The 15,190-nt window shown below is 36.8% G+C and overlaps 1 protein-coding gene across 6 annotated transcripts in view; it reads left to right on the plus strand.

The window, feature by feature from the left end:
- The window catches only part of SOX5 (SRY (sex determining region Y)-box 5), a 695,778-nt gene extending 684,672 nt beyond the window's left edge, over positions 1-11,106 (plus strand). For 4 of the 6 annotated variants that reach the window (XM_012732907.1, XM_012732908.1, XM_004693208.2 and 1 more), the window contains 3 exons: positions 1,630-1,803; positions 7,543-7,759; positions 8,760-11,106. In XM_012732907.1, coding sequence (XP_012588361.1) covers positions 1,630-1,803; positions 7,543-7,759; positions 8,760-9,063 — 695 coding nt within the window. In that variant the 3' untranslated portion in view covers positions 9,064-11,106. The remainder of the gene's footprint in view (positions 1-1,629; positions 1,804-7,542; positions 7,760-8,759) is intronic. The other 2 variants (XM_004693212.2, XM_004693209.2) reach the window with 2 other exon arrangements.
- The last annotated feature ends 4,084 nt before the right edge of the window (positions 11,107-15,190 follow it).

The raw sequence follows: 15,190 nt of genomic DNA on the forward strand, positions 1-15,190 counted from the left end.
CACTATGAGGAGAATCTCCCAAATACATAGCTGTCAGTTCTGTGCCTTCAGCCAATTTTGTTTTTCACTCCAGTACTACACTCCTGGAGGGTGAAGACAACATTTAATCACATAGTTCTGTCAAAACTGTATTTTATTCACTTGACTATCCAAGACAAGTCTCTGCTTTCTGGCCTATTGTGTCCAAATATTTCCCACTTCACTTGTTTAAGGTGAACCTGGCATAAGCACACACACAAAATCTTATTTAGCTTTGATGAATTCCCACAATGTCCATTCTGTTGCTTACATTGATACAGGCAGATATGCAAATGATTATTTGCTATTTACAATCCCATTTCAGAGGCTCTTTCGATGTATCAGCACTGATTTTTCTCAATAAAAGAGAAAATACATGAAATATGGTATTAACATTCAGTAGTACTAATAAGTAAAATGGGTTTATTATATATGTATTAGTACATGATATTCAGCATTAAAGCTTGTTGCTGTTATCAAATTCAGGCATGCTTTGAAGCAAGCAAAAACATTTTCCAGTGTTCATCAGGCTGAAGAGCACATTATGAATAAGAAAGTCCACCAACAGTTCTTACTTATAATCATCCATTCGCCTTCGCAATGTTGGAATTGCTGTAGACATCTTAAATATGAGTAGATTTAGTTGATTCTTAATCATTCAATGAAATGAAAGAAGACTATGAAGAATAAAGAGAACGGTACACACAGTAATAATGAAATCTCTGAAAATCAGAAAGTAAATGTGTATAGGCCACCAAAATACATCTGTAATGATGAACCAGAAAAGATAGTGTTGTAATTCTACATTTGCTTCTCTTTTTTTGATCAAATGCAAGTTTCTGTGCATCTTGTTTAATCTGGGAGTCTCCTGAGGTCTAGACTTGCCAGCACCCTGTGACTCTCGCTTGTGTTTTATTATCTCAAGTCTTGCTGATTGGAATGTATTTATTAATGGGGGCTCTCTGGAGAACTTAGGTCCTGGAGGGAAGTTCAGGGGAATGAATATTCTATTTTGTGGCTGTATACTTCATGTGAAGAAATCTTGTAACTTTTCATTTGTTCTTTTTCCTGCCATTTTCAAATAGCTTTTAGGAAGCAGACTAGCATTGCTGTATCAGCAAACCTGAAGCATTTATTAACACATAATCTCAAAGTACAGCCAGACATCTAGAAAGAGGTGTATTGCATTGTATTTTAACCTCAAAATTTTATGTGACAATGTTTTTATTTACATAAGCTCAAAAAGAGGAAGAGGGCACAAATACTCCCTGTTCTGACAGTCTTGAGGAGCAGAGACAGATCCTCACCTGGAGTCATCCATTCTGTCGTTGCTAGTGATCTGCTCCAACTGTTCTCTCTCGTCTATATCACAATCCAGATTTATTGTGTGCCCTTGAAAGTAAATGGGGAGACAGTCCATTAAAAGAGGAACTATAAACAGAAATTATTAAAAACAAAAGTGCATTTGCAAATAAGTATCTGTTTTAAGAACTGGAGCTACCACTATCAGATGTATATTTTTATAACTTAGTAGAGTATAAAACAGTCACGCACAGAAGGGAATCCCTGAACGTTCAAACATTAATGTGAAGCAATGTTCCCTACTTTTAGGAAGTGCTGGAGTCTCAGAATCAAGAATTTATAGAGAATCCAGGGGGCGTGGTAGCAACGAACCTCACATAAAGCGCCCTATGAATGCCTTCATGGTATGGGCTAAAGATGAACGAAGGAAGATCCTCCAGGCCTTTCCTGACATGCACAACTCCAACATCAGCAAGATATTGGGTAAGGAAAAATACAGAATGTAGTTCTGTTTTCTGCATTTACTCAAAGAGACAAGAAGAATTCTACCAGGTTGTCTTGCTATCTGCTTATAAGCACCGCCATTGATCCTTTTCTTTTTGATGAGATGTGTGTAATTTCTGTAGTTAATCCAGTTGTGTGGCTATATATATGTATTACTGTAATGTTTTCCCTTTACTAAGAATGGGGAGAAGTTCACTTACCTTAGCCAGTATTGATCATGTCTACTGTTTTCCTTCTATTGTATTTGAAAATCAGTTTAGATAGTCAGAAGAAAGATATAAATGTGCAGTTTTTAATTTGTGCTTTTAGTATCTTTTGGCATGTTCAGTATCATTAAGAAAAGATCTTTCATGCCATTAAAGCTTTAGCTGAACAGATAACAAAGTACATATTTACCTTGTGTACACCACACAGGAAAAAATAGGTGAGAAAGAGATTGTTATAATAGACCACTTTACGTCCTAGGAATAAGAGGAGGATAGATTTCATTTTGTATGTGCTTATCTCTTGATATTGTCTCATTCCTCTTCATGGACAACCTAAGTTGTTCTCTGTCTTATAGTGGCAAATTTTTACCTGAATAATTTGGATTGGTTTTGTTAAAGTTTCATTCAGATCCACAATGCATTTAGAATTGCATGGACTTGATCCTTCACACTCTAGAACTAATCAGGAGCTGTCATGTTCCCACACTCTCAACAGTAGTGACAGAGGCCACCCCTTCTGCAAGAGGCTTTTGTAGTGAAAGCAGAACAAACAAAAACTTAAACTTGTGTCTAACTCTTCATCTAAAATGATTTTTGAGATCTTTAAGTGTTATTTCAAAATATCTGAACATGTAAAGTCCTAGAAAATATATGTATAGAAATATAGCTATGTATAATCAGATAGTGAACTGATCAAAAGGAAATGCATTTTCTTACCTATTTTTATAACTATGAAAAAGAATAAAATAAAATTTTAAAAACGATGAAGATTGTTTAAATTGTCTTTAACATCATTCAATTCATATGGCTAATATTTTTAGAAAAAGGACAGCCACTGATTAAAACTTCCTCAGAGTAAGAAATGCATTTTCATATAGTATTTGAGAAAGGCAACAAAAACCTTGATGGAAAAGAAATGACAGGTTGAAAGATTTCCTTTCTGATTTGAAGAAGAGAATATTGATGATCATGATAGTTACATGAAATAGTATTGCTTAATTTCAGACTTTGATAAAATTGTATTAATTAAAGCTAGAACAAGAAAAAGGAACCACTCAGGTGTCTGGGACCTCAGTATTCAGTCATAGCTTCAAACAAAATAAGTGGTCTTCACACATCCACAAGATCATTCTAAATGGCCCATTTCATATAAAAGTACAAAGAAAGCTTGGTGTTTTCCTCTTTACTGATTGTTTTGGATAACAGCCTCCGACAGCATGTCGCTAATTCATTCTGCTTAAAACAGGCGCTTGAGCTGGGTTGACATTTTACGTAGTCTCTGGGGATCCTGGTTGACATTTTAAAGGGCTTCTAAGCATTTTATAATACCCTAAAATCTGGTTTTAATAAGCCATTCTGCTGAAATTGTTAACATAAGGAATCACCTTTTACTGTTTGGCCCTAGATCATGGGATGGGGACATCTTTTTCTGATTAGATATACAGTCATTGAAATAAAATGTGCAGATTCATTACAGACCCCATGGAGATGACAATGTAGCGCAGCTCAAACTTCTGGAATTGTGCTGCCAGTTTTAGGAAGGAAAGCAGCACTGTCGTTACTTTTTTTTTTTCTTCTTATTTTGGGCATTGAATAAGTTTTACTCACTCCTCCTTCACTACAAGAGGCTGGCTCTCTGAAAAAAGCATGAAACTTGCTCCCTGTGTATGGCGCCAGCTAATCACATAGCTACACCCAACTCAAGCAAATGTTTTCATCTCTTAAGGACATCAAAAAATGTTTCTTACCATTCTCTCCTACTATCCTAGGGTTTACACTGCAGCAATGTTGTGCCTGCAAAGCACTGAAACCACACTGGCCTTTGGTCAACCCCATTCAGAAGTTATTAGTAAAAAGATGAAAGTGACATTAGTCCCCAAGCTCACTCCTCTGCACTGCAATACTTTGAGAAATTATCAAGGGTCAACATATTTTATGATTCCATTCATTACCATATTTAGATGTCAATTTATATATATATAGGATTTACTTTTCTTCTCAACCCTCTTAGGAGCCATTTCTGCAACCAAGCCTTCCTGACTACATACAGAAGATTGATTCCACCTCCTTGTCATATGTCTCATAGCTTTCTGTACTTTTCACAATTATCATTAAAATAATAAACTTTGTAAATATTTGCTGAATGTATTCTTCTCCACTGGAAATGTAAGCTTTAAGAACAGAGGTAACCATAACAGTTTGCTACTGCATACCCCTGACTTCATCATGCACACAGTAATAAGTCTAAGAAGAAAGTTCTCATATTCCAGGGCAGGTTGCTATGAAGCATAAACTTTCCCTTAGGTTTATTTATGCACACACAAAATTCCATACAATGAAAATACAAACAAGCTACCTAGTGAAGAAACAATAGGCAGAAGATTGAACTAGGCAAACCATACTACTGTATGATGTGAATGCATATTATCTAAAAGTCAAGAAATGGCAAGTGTTGGAATGGGTTTAGAGAAAAGAAACCTCATGAACTGTTGGTGGGAATATAAACTGATATAGCCACTATGAAAAGCAGTATATTTTGGTTCCTCAAAATTTTGAAAATTGAATTGCCTTGTGATCCTATAGACCCATTTCTGGGTATTTATCCGAAAAATATGAAAACACTAATTCCAAAAGATACATGCACCCCTCTCTTTTTGTAGTACTGCTCACAATAGCCAAGATATGGAAATAGCTTAAGTTCCCAAGGATGAATGAGTGGATTGAGAAACTGCAGCATACTACTCAGCCATTAAAAAAGATGAAACCTTGCTATTCCAGCAGCATGATCTCAAGGTCCATTCATGTTTAGTGAGCTAACTCAGAAGGAGAAAGACAAACACCATATAATGGGAAAAAAGCAAATGGAACAAAAGCAAAAACACACTCCAACAACTGAACTGAGGTTATCAGCAGGGAAGGTGGGGGAAGAGAGTAAGTTTGAGGTAGTCAATGAGTAGGTAGCGACTGGAGATCTGGGGGTGGTCGTGGAGTGACTTCCAAGATGAGAAAGTACATCTGAAATCTCTACGGCTTTGTACCTTAATATTATGTCAGTAACATAACAAAAGTTATATAAGAATTTTGAGATCTACATTATAGTTAAGGCAACTGATAAAATTTCACTTAAATTTTATCACCCAAATATAACAGTACAAACTACTATTTTGCCATTAGTTTAAAAAAGCAAATGTGGGCCCTCTCTGGTGGTGCAGGTTAAAGCACAGCACAAAGAAGCTAAAGCCACTTCAGCATGAGTTCCATCCCCGCCCCGGAGGTGAGCCACATGGCAAGGTAGACCTCTCCTGACCCACTCACTGCTCCCCTCAGCAGTGTACTTCTGCTCCCTACTCTATCTCTGGCGAATCCTCTCATGCCCCTGAACCTCTAGCCTGTACCCCAACTCTGTATGCATTAATATTAAAAAAAAAAAGCAAACGTAAAAGTATATCAGTGGTAACAACTTAGGTTAAATATGCATGCATATAAACAAAAATTGATTTAGTTACTGAGTAGATGTATTTAGAAACTGTGGAATTGTGAAGAGTTAAAAAAACATTATAAACCAGTTTTCTCAATTCAAGATATAACTAACTTGAAATGACATAAATAAAATCTTTCTCGGAGGAACCTATTTTTTTTTTTGAAGCTTATAGACATTTAGAATTAGGGAGGAGTCTTTGGCAATTCAGATTCTAATTACAAATTCTAGTGTCTTTGTTCTATTTGGTGATAAAGACAACTTATGAATGTTCAATCAACCATACTTGACATGTTTTTGGTACACTTCTATAATTATTCAGGAATTTCTGACTTTTCTACTCCTGAATCTAAGGTTCAGAAGTCTAATATACATACTGATAAGAAATTACATGAAAAGATGATCCAATTCAGTATCAGTGTAGCTTTACCTATGTCTATACTCACCCTGAAAACAACACAGTGGTTTGCAGGTACCTCTAGAGAATAACGTTGGACAATAAGGAGGTCAATATTATACCTACAGATAAGACCTCATCAACTGACTTAGGTTGTAATTTCTACACAAGTTTGAGAACAGAATTAGAAACTTAATCTTTATTATTTGGTCTCTGTCATAAATAAAATAATGTTGGCTGTCTAGATTGGAAATAATCTGTTCATCAGTCTTTGTAACACCAACATGGATATGCCCCTGCAAGCAACATATGTTCCAAGAGGAAATAGCTCTACAGGAAGAACTCTGGTCCTTTTTACTGCCTTCCTTTGATAACTGACATCCCAGAGGAATCCTCTGCATTTATAGGGAAGAACAGTTCATCAGTAAGCTATTTGCATTTTACATAGCGGGTCACTACTGAGTAGTGAACCCATTCAAAAGCATTTAAGATCGTGCTTAGATGGGAGGTTCTATAAGGACAACAGCACAGATGCCTATTTGGTAGGGATTTGGTTGAGTGCTTGATAAGAGTTCAGCTGATTACTTGGAGATAAAGGCATACTTCATCTGCACATAGATACTCTTTCACATGCTTAGTAAAAAAGAAGGCTTACTATTGACTACTGCTTTGCCTGCTCCACATAGCCACTATCATAAAATCAAAACTTTAAACCGCACTTATATTGAGAATTTGCATAAACTATTTGTAATTAAGTTACCGTTGTTTTTTCTCAATCCTAGTTGGATCCAAACCAAAATTAAAAGAGACAAGGGGCATGTTTGGGTTAATATTAATAACAAATACTTTTAACACAGTAAGTGACATTTTTATGCATTATAAAAGTCACTCAGCAGAAAAGTCTTCCTCTGCATAGTTATTGTTCTATGCCTGCCCTCTTCTATGCAGTAGATAGATGTGCAGACAACTGCAGTAGCCCACTCTGAATCTCCTCAGACCTTAGAATGAGTCACAGACCTGCCACCTGAAAGTTGTGTGATTTAGTAAATCTAGTAGATGACTTCACCTAGATTATGCTGAAAAGTGAAGCAGACACAAAACTCTGCATAGTATCTAGCACATAGTAGCTAGCTGGTGCATACTTGTTAATGGAAATTTTCATTAAATGGATTTTTCATTGTCAGCATTCATGTACGCATATGTAAACATTTTGAAGAGAATGAGAAGTGTGTGTAAACCTGAATAGAAGTAATGTACCCCAGCATGGCTATTTAACCTCAGATTCAACATATGTAATGAGTTTTTGCATAACTTTTCAGTTCACTGTTGAATTACCTCATGAACCAAGGTAGATATAAAATCACATCATTAAATTATCTATGTATAAGTACATTACACATTGTATATACTGCTGCCAGGAGCCTGTGTTTTTGACTACTGATTTTTTGAGGAGACAACCACCAAGCTCTCGTCTTAGGGTCCCTCTCACTTCTTGTATCATAGAAACACTCCTCAAACACATTTTTATGTTTTTCTGGACTTGGGCATTTTTACTTCAGATTTGCTTATTCTCAGCTATCGTTTGAGGATGCTCAACAAATGGGCGGATAGGAATTCTAACCTGTTGTTCTTCCTAGGATCTCGCTGGAAAGCTATGACCAACCTAGAGAAACAGCCATACTACGAGGAACAAGCCCGCCTCAGCAAGCAGCACCTGGAGAAGTACCCCGACTACAAGTACAAGCCCAGGCCGAAACGCACCTGCCTCGTGGACGGCAAGAAGCTGCGCATTGGGGAGTACAAGGCCATCATGCGCAACAGGCGGCAGGAGATGCGGCAGTACTTCAACGTGGGGTACGGCCGCTGGGTGTCGGCCGGGGAACAGTGCCTGTGCACTTAGAGTCGTGACACAAGTTTGTGCAGTTCTGCAGCAGCATTTTGGAAAAGAACCCGACTACAGTGTATATCCAGAGACTAAAGAATACCCCCCAGGGCAATGGCCCTCGTGTGAGCCCTGTCAGAGGCTGGTTGGAAAATAAAATATCTGACAGTCTTTTTGAAATCTACTGTTACACCCTTAAAATATTAGAAACACCAGAATTGGTGTTCATTACTGCTTCCTGTCCCCACAGAAACTATGCCTGCAGCATAATGGACAGTGGGAGAGAGCTCAGTCCTCCTGAGTTCAGGACAGTAAAGTTTTATGGGGGGAGACCTGGGGGGGTGTTCTGTTTAAATTATCCTTAGGGGGGGCCTCCCTTGTGGCACAAGGGATTTAGTCTCAGCACTGTGAGGTTATCAGCAGCCACTGCAGCAGGAGTTTCATCCCCAGCCAGGGAGCTGACCCACGAGGCACAGTAGACCTCTGCTGCTCCCCTCAGCAGTGTGTTTCAGTAGAGCTGCCTGCTCTGCTCCTCACTCTGGTGAATGCTCTCACCCCCTGCATCTCTGGCCTACACCCCAGCTATTGTATGCATAAATAAATAAATCCTTAATGAAAAACTATCCCTAAGGTTTAACTTTTAAGAGACTTTCTGCTTTTCTAGTGAAGGAAAAATAACTTGCCGTCAAGGATGTGAGTTCTGCTTAATCTTCTTGCGCCTCAGTCTTTGCATAAAATGGACTAGAAATAGAACAGAATTATTTTAAGAAGTAAATGGGAAGCACATGCAAATGTCTTCTCATCCATAGAGCCTGTGTTAGCATCAAAGCAGGATGTACTTTGTAAAAGTTAGGCGATAGGGTGAAATCATAACGTTAAAGTTGGACAAGCTGCACACTTAATTCTGTAGGGGGAACCTGTTTTTAAGTCCCCACTGACCCACACTCTCTTTTGGGAATTCCTCTCCGACAGGCAACAAGCACAGATTCCCATCGCCACGGCGGGAGTTGTGTACCCGGGAGCCATCGCCATGGCGGGAATGCCCTCCCCTCACCTGCCCTCCGAGCACTCAAGCGTGTCCAGCAGCCCGGAGCCTGGAATGCCTGTTATCCAGAGCACTTACGGTGTGAAAGGAGAGGAGCCACATATCAAAGAGGAGATACAGTCTGAGGACATCAACGGAGAAATATATGATGAGTACGATGAGGAAGAGGATGATCCAGATGTAGATTATGGGAGTGACAGTGAAAACCATATTGCAGGACAAGCCAACTGATAAGGGACAAGATATTGTTGTGACCTTAGGACTTCAAGAAGCCCTAGCTGGTTCATCCTTACCAGTGGCCAAGCACATTAACTTTCTCATACACTGACTGTTACTTTAACTGTTAGTCTTAAATAGTTGGGACATCAGCTGACTAATAGACCTCAGCCTCAAAAGGCTTGAAAGGAAAAAAAAAATACAACAATCAAACAACAATATCAACAACAAGGAGAATGAAATAAGCTATGGGTAAAATATGCCAGTAATTCAGCTGCTACATCCAAGCACTGAAGTCTTACCCGTCAACTTTTTTTTTTTTTTTTAAATAAACTTTATGGCTGTTTGTTCTACAATGTTCTAGAAATTCTCACTCAGGTACACAGTGCCAACAAGTGGCTTGTGAATGTGTTTTGTTGTTTTGTGCTACAATTTTTAAAAGGAATAAGTTTTGTTTTGTTCTTTGGGGTTTCTGGGTTTTTTCCTTTTCCTTTTTTTTCTTCCTTTTCTTCTCTTTTTTTGGTAACGCACCTGACAGAAAAAAAGAAAGATGAGTTTCTCTTCTCTCCGCCTTCTCCATCTCTACACTCTAAGATGGAAGTCTGTGCATGGGGAGGAGAGAGGGAATAAGACCCTGTTTTTAACTTCCTTGCTATCCACCACAAAATCAGCAACTACTTTCTTTAGAGGATTTTCCTTATCTGTTGCACACCACACTACATCTTTGAGCAAGTGCCAAATTTGTACTGAAGTGTTGACCCAGTTCATTCCCCCCCGCCCTATCTTTCTTAAGTTAGGACAGTGTTATATCTTAGACAATCCCTTAAAAAAACCTGAAATACCAGCAGCTGGTGAGATTTGACTTTTTTTTTTTTTTTTTTTTTTAGTGGAAACTGTAGGTGCTGTTCTCAGGTGAAAAGAGAGAGAGAGAGACATAAGAAATTTAGAGAAAAAATATTTTCTGATCTTGGATTTTTGTGTGTATGTATGTGTGTGATTAAGGTACTAATAGAAATAACCTTGGACCATTGTGAGTTAAACCCACATCTGGGGATGAAATCCCACATCCTCCTAAGTGACTGGTCTGGAAGCAACCTTGACCTTGACTTTGCACTTCAAATGACAACCAGTGTAGGGCTCAGAAATTTTATTTTTAAATTTCTATTACAATGATTATTGGGCAGATCAGGTGGCCCTGTGTATTAGAGGTGTGTGTAGAACATGGAAGCTACAAGTGAGCTGCTCCCAGATGTCCCTCCTTCCCGATTATTTGGTTCCACTGATGTTTGCTACTTCATGATTACTCTTTGTTTTTCTTGTTGATAACTCTGAAGAAAGTGATCATCGTTTTCTTTACTATGTGACCATTTTCCAGAAACACAAAATTATATTTTCAACATTCCATCTTTTCCTCATCAGGAAATGGGAACTGGTGATTTTATAGTACATCTTCCATATCTACATGAAACAAGTAGAGGCCATTAGCATTTAAGAATCGTAGGCCACGTGCATCTCATGCCATGCAAAGCAGGATTCAATCAAAAATCATAGCATCCCAACCAGTGAAGCCTGGTCAAGTCCTATGACCATGGCCACTACTCACCCTTTGCTTGCTGTGTGTTGGGTCCCCTGAAATCCAACTGGATTCCAGCAGAGTCTGTGCATACAGCAGCAACCTATGGGCCAGCCAAACGTCACAGCAGTTGTAGGGTCTATACAAATAAATCAAAATTCACTAAAAGTCAGTCGCCATTATTTGTGCTGGGGCATCAGACAGTAAATCCTGCAAATAGTAGCTTGGATGATGTGCAGTGGTTTCACTCCAGTCATCATTTTCTGTCCACCACCCCCTCCCCACCCTCAAAACCTGACCCTAAAGTTTCGTTTTTTTTTTATATGAAGCAGAAAAAAATATTTTTTTTTCTTTTTTAACTTTTAGTTTTCTCTCTCTCAAAAGACTTGCTCTAGGGTTTTGTTTGGAGGAGCTGATCACATCCTGCATGTCAGAAATTTGTTTTGTTTGTTCTTCTGTTTGTTTTTTGATGACTGTATATTCATTTGAACTGCCTCTTTTTGCTAGTGTTGTAATGATGATGATGATAAAATAATAATAGTAATAATAATAATAATAATAATAATAATAATGGTCAGCTGTTCCCAGATTAGTAAGTTATGTATAATTTATTTCTCCCTTTCTATTTTATTCTGCTCTGATTTGGAAGTGCAGCCAATAAGCTGTTAGATATTTAAAATGAATTTCCATCTCCAACTCATATATATATATATATATATATACACACACATACATATATATATATATATTTATACACATAAATACATATATACACACACACACATACTCACTCACACAGTTTTACTTCTCCTTCATAGGTTTTCTCCTTTTAAAAAATTTGGCCCCAACAATGTCAGGTTCTGATGTTTAATACAGAAGAGTGAATTAATAGGAAGGTCACGTTCAATCTGAATTAACTTATGTTCTCATCACTCATTTTAGTTATTTAATTGCCACAGTCATCTAGAGCCAATATTTTTGTTTTTGTTTTGTTTTTAAGCACTCTGGATAAGAAAAAAAAATAGACACTTGTTTTTATATCGTTATTATGTACAATGTGAAACAGATTTTTAAAAATTTGTTCTCTGTCTTTGTTAAAAAAATTCTTTCTGACTTATGTGGGTTCACCTCTCACGTTTGCTGGATACTTATTTTACACCATGTTATAAAGATGCTTTGTTTTCATTTCATGACTTTGGGCTACAAGAATACTTTGTTTTAGCTCCAGGTAAGATGCCACTGAGGGCATTCATGACTGAAACCAATCTTAACACATTCACCAGTGAATTGATAAAATACTTCGTTTGGTCTTTTTTTTTTTTGCATGTTTTTATTTTATTTGAAGGTGAAAATGTTATTGTGAATGGTGACCTCTAACTGCTGAAATTCAGACGTTCATTCTTTTTTAGTAAGGTCTATGGCAAGAGACTAAACTGTCAGGACCAAAATAAAAACAGATCCACACCCCCCACAGTAGCTTCCCTTATTTTGATGGCTTATTCACCAGGTATCAAAATTTTTCATCTTAGTTTTCCCCGAAAGAAAATAAACCAAAAAATTATAGTAATCCTTAAAATGCTTTGAAGTCATCTGATAAAAGGTGCTATGAATAGCATCTTGCTGTGTTAACACACTGCCTTTTATGGTATTTGATTGGTTTATAATTTTTGTGAAGGATCTTAAAACTGCATTCTTTTTCTGTGCTCCGTGATGACCAAAAAAGAATAGGGAGTGGAAAATAGGAATATGATCAAATTGAACATAAAGCCTCTCTCCTCTCCATTCCTATCTACTAGTTCATGCCCACCTAATCCTTTCTTTCACTTTCTCTTTCTGTCTCTGTCTCTCTCTTTCACACACACACACACACACACACACACAGCACTGACAATAATTTGCTATAATTATAGTTTTTATGGTTGTGATCAGTTCCTCTAAAAATAGTTATGCTCTAATCTAAACTAAGAGAGTATCACTGGAGAAAACTAGTGTTATTTATAAGTTACTAATAATTTTGATTACAATTGGCTAAAATGAAAAAAAAGTGTCTTTAGTACATTTATGCTTAAATTAGTTAAGTCAACATTTAACATTTATTTGGCATATGCAGTTAAAAATTAACCGTGTATAAAATCCCTCCCAAAGACACAATCATTACTGAAACCAAATCCATTTATAAGGAACAAATACAAGATAGTTTTCTTTGCTGAAATTATTTCATAGGTTCAATTTCTGAAGGAGATGTTCACTTTCATTGATTTAAAAGAAAATTATCCATTTTATTTTATGATACAATTTCAGATATTTTGTTAATCTAGAAGTTACTATTCCCCAAAGAAACCTCTTCTATCACATATAAAACATTAAAATTAATTACATTTTCAATCATTATAATGGTTAAATTATTGAACTATAATGAACAACTGTATATTTACAAGCAGGTTTATAAAATATTTGTCTATCAAGTTAATGGTAAAATAAATTTTATTGGGTCTGCAAGGAAAAATATGAAGCCCACTTAAAGTGGTTCAGATATCTCATTGTCTAATAGGGCATAGGTTTGGTTTAGCCAGACTTTTACAGTATTTAATTTTAAAGTTTCTATAACTATCAGTGTCCCTGATTGAAGATGATGTTGTGTTGAGTTTTCTACTGATGGATTCCTGTCCTCCTCAGTGTTCCTGTCACTGGTTCACTAAAACAGTATTTATATAGCTCCACTGGCTCTAAAGCTCTAAATTCTTCTAACATTTTGAATTTTACGAGTAAAAAATGGGAAAAAGTAGAGACAATCAAATGCCTGGAGCTTAAAACAAAGTATGTGCAACCTACCATCTCACTTGAAATTTAATAAAATAAATAATTATGTAAATATAACATAGAGTTATAGATTTATATTTTGTTCATAACACATAGTGTAATATAAGTTGTATATTTTCATGTTTTTTGGTTTTATGTTATCATTCATGCCACAATAAAAATAAAACAGGAGTTTATGTACTCTTAAAAAAAAAAAAAAGATGTGGGTTGCCACCAACCTGTTTTTTTTGTTTGTCTTCTGTTTTTTTTTTGTTTTGTTTTGTTTTGTTTTGTTTTTGCATTCTTTTTTTTTTTTTCAGTATTACTGCCATGCAAGGCACCAATAAAAACAGCAAATGTGTTCTTTACCTATTATACTGTGTTTCTTTTCACAATTCTGGTTATGGAGGTGTAATCATTTAAAAGAGCAAAAATATGAGAAATATTTTTTTTTCATTATAACTAAACCCAGTTACTGAAGTTGACCAAGCTAAGCATTTAATTTTTAGAAGGGAACACTTCAAGATGGACAACCAGAACTCAGACAGGGCTCAAGGCATACTGTAATGTCAAAAAGATACTACTTGTGCAGGTAATTAGTGATACACTTCAAAGTCTCAAAGTTCTCTGAGGCTTGATGCAGTGGAGTGAGAGGGCTGCACTCCAGAATGGTGTCCCTTTGTGTTGTTTGTATAGAAAGAAATTCTAAACTTCAATTTTTGAAATTACTAATAAGTAAAAAGTCATCACCATGCTGGTACCTAATTTATCAAAATGGATATTTCCAAATTTCTTTAATGTTCTGACTTTAAACTCTGGACCCCAATATCCACCTTTAAGCAAATGCCGAAACAAGGCATGTCTTTTCCTTCCAGGGGGCCATTTTCCTTGTCTCTTTCACCCAACTGTTTAATCTCCCTTATTACACAATGTCTGATAGTTTCCTGTATGGGCTTTTGGTTGGTTGATTTGTTGGTTATTTTGTAAGTTTCAAGCTACTGATGCCTGGTACAAATGAATATAAAGCAAGTACATAAAGAAGATCTTTTCTATTTACAATTTGTTCCTCGTATTTTACAAAGTCTGGTTCGTGTTCCACCTGTTTCAGAATTAGCTTAAAAATATAAGTTCTTGGAGTGGACGCCAGTCCTTTAAAATCAGCCAGTAGGTGGGGCTATTTTCCTCTTCTCGTTCCCTTTCTTACATGTCAAATTCTGCCCATCATTGCCTACCATACTTGGGCCTTTGTGAAACCTGAAACAGGATCAGTGCACAGGCAAGGCTTTGCAACTGGAAGGAGCTCTTAGTCTGTCTCAGCAAGTTTTTTAAGGGCATGATATCCACCAGTACCAGGTACATGGTTTACCCTTGTTTCTCTGCTTCGCACTGTTCTTCATGCAACAACACTTGTAGGTTTCAGAGAAGCCAGGCAAGTGGTACACAAAATATAATTAATGCACCAATCTATAGTTATTTAATGTTTGCAAAACCAGTGGTGGGTATGTGAAGATTTCCATTGTGGAAGTTGAAAAATACATGCTCCATGTAGTATTTATAATAGATTTCCAACAGCTACACTGGCTACAGTCTCATCCTGTTTCTTCAGAAAACAGCAATGAGGATTTGCTCAGTACATGTGGAAAAGCAAATCTTGTCTGGTTAGGAAAACTTAGATCACCAAGGGGCAGGGTTCCAATCACCATCTTCTCTCTCCTACCAAATAAAGTTCACTTAACTGTCCTGTGATACTCTTAATTCAGAGACATTCTT

Source organism: Condylura cristata, unplaced genomic scaffold, assembly GCF_000260355.1.
Source record: "Condylura cristata isolate star-nosed mole 26May11 unplaced genomic scaffold, ConCri1.0 scaffold00036, whole genome shotgun sequence".
NCBI lineage: Eukaryota > Metazoa > Chordata > Mammalia > Eulipotyphla > Talpidae > Condylura > Condylura cristata.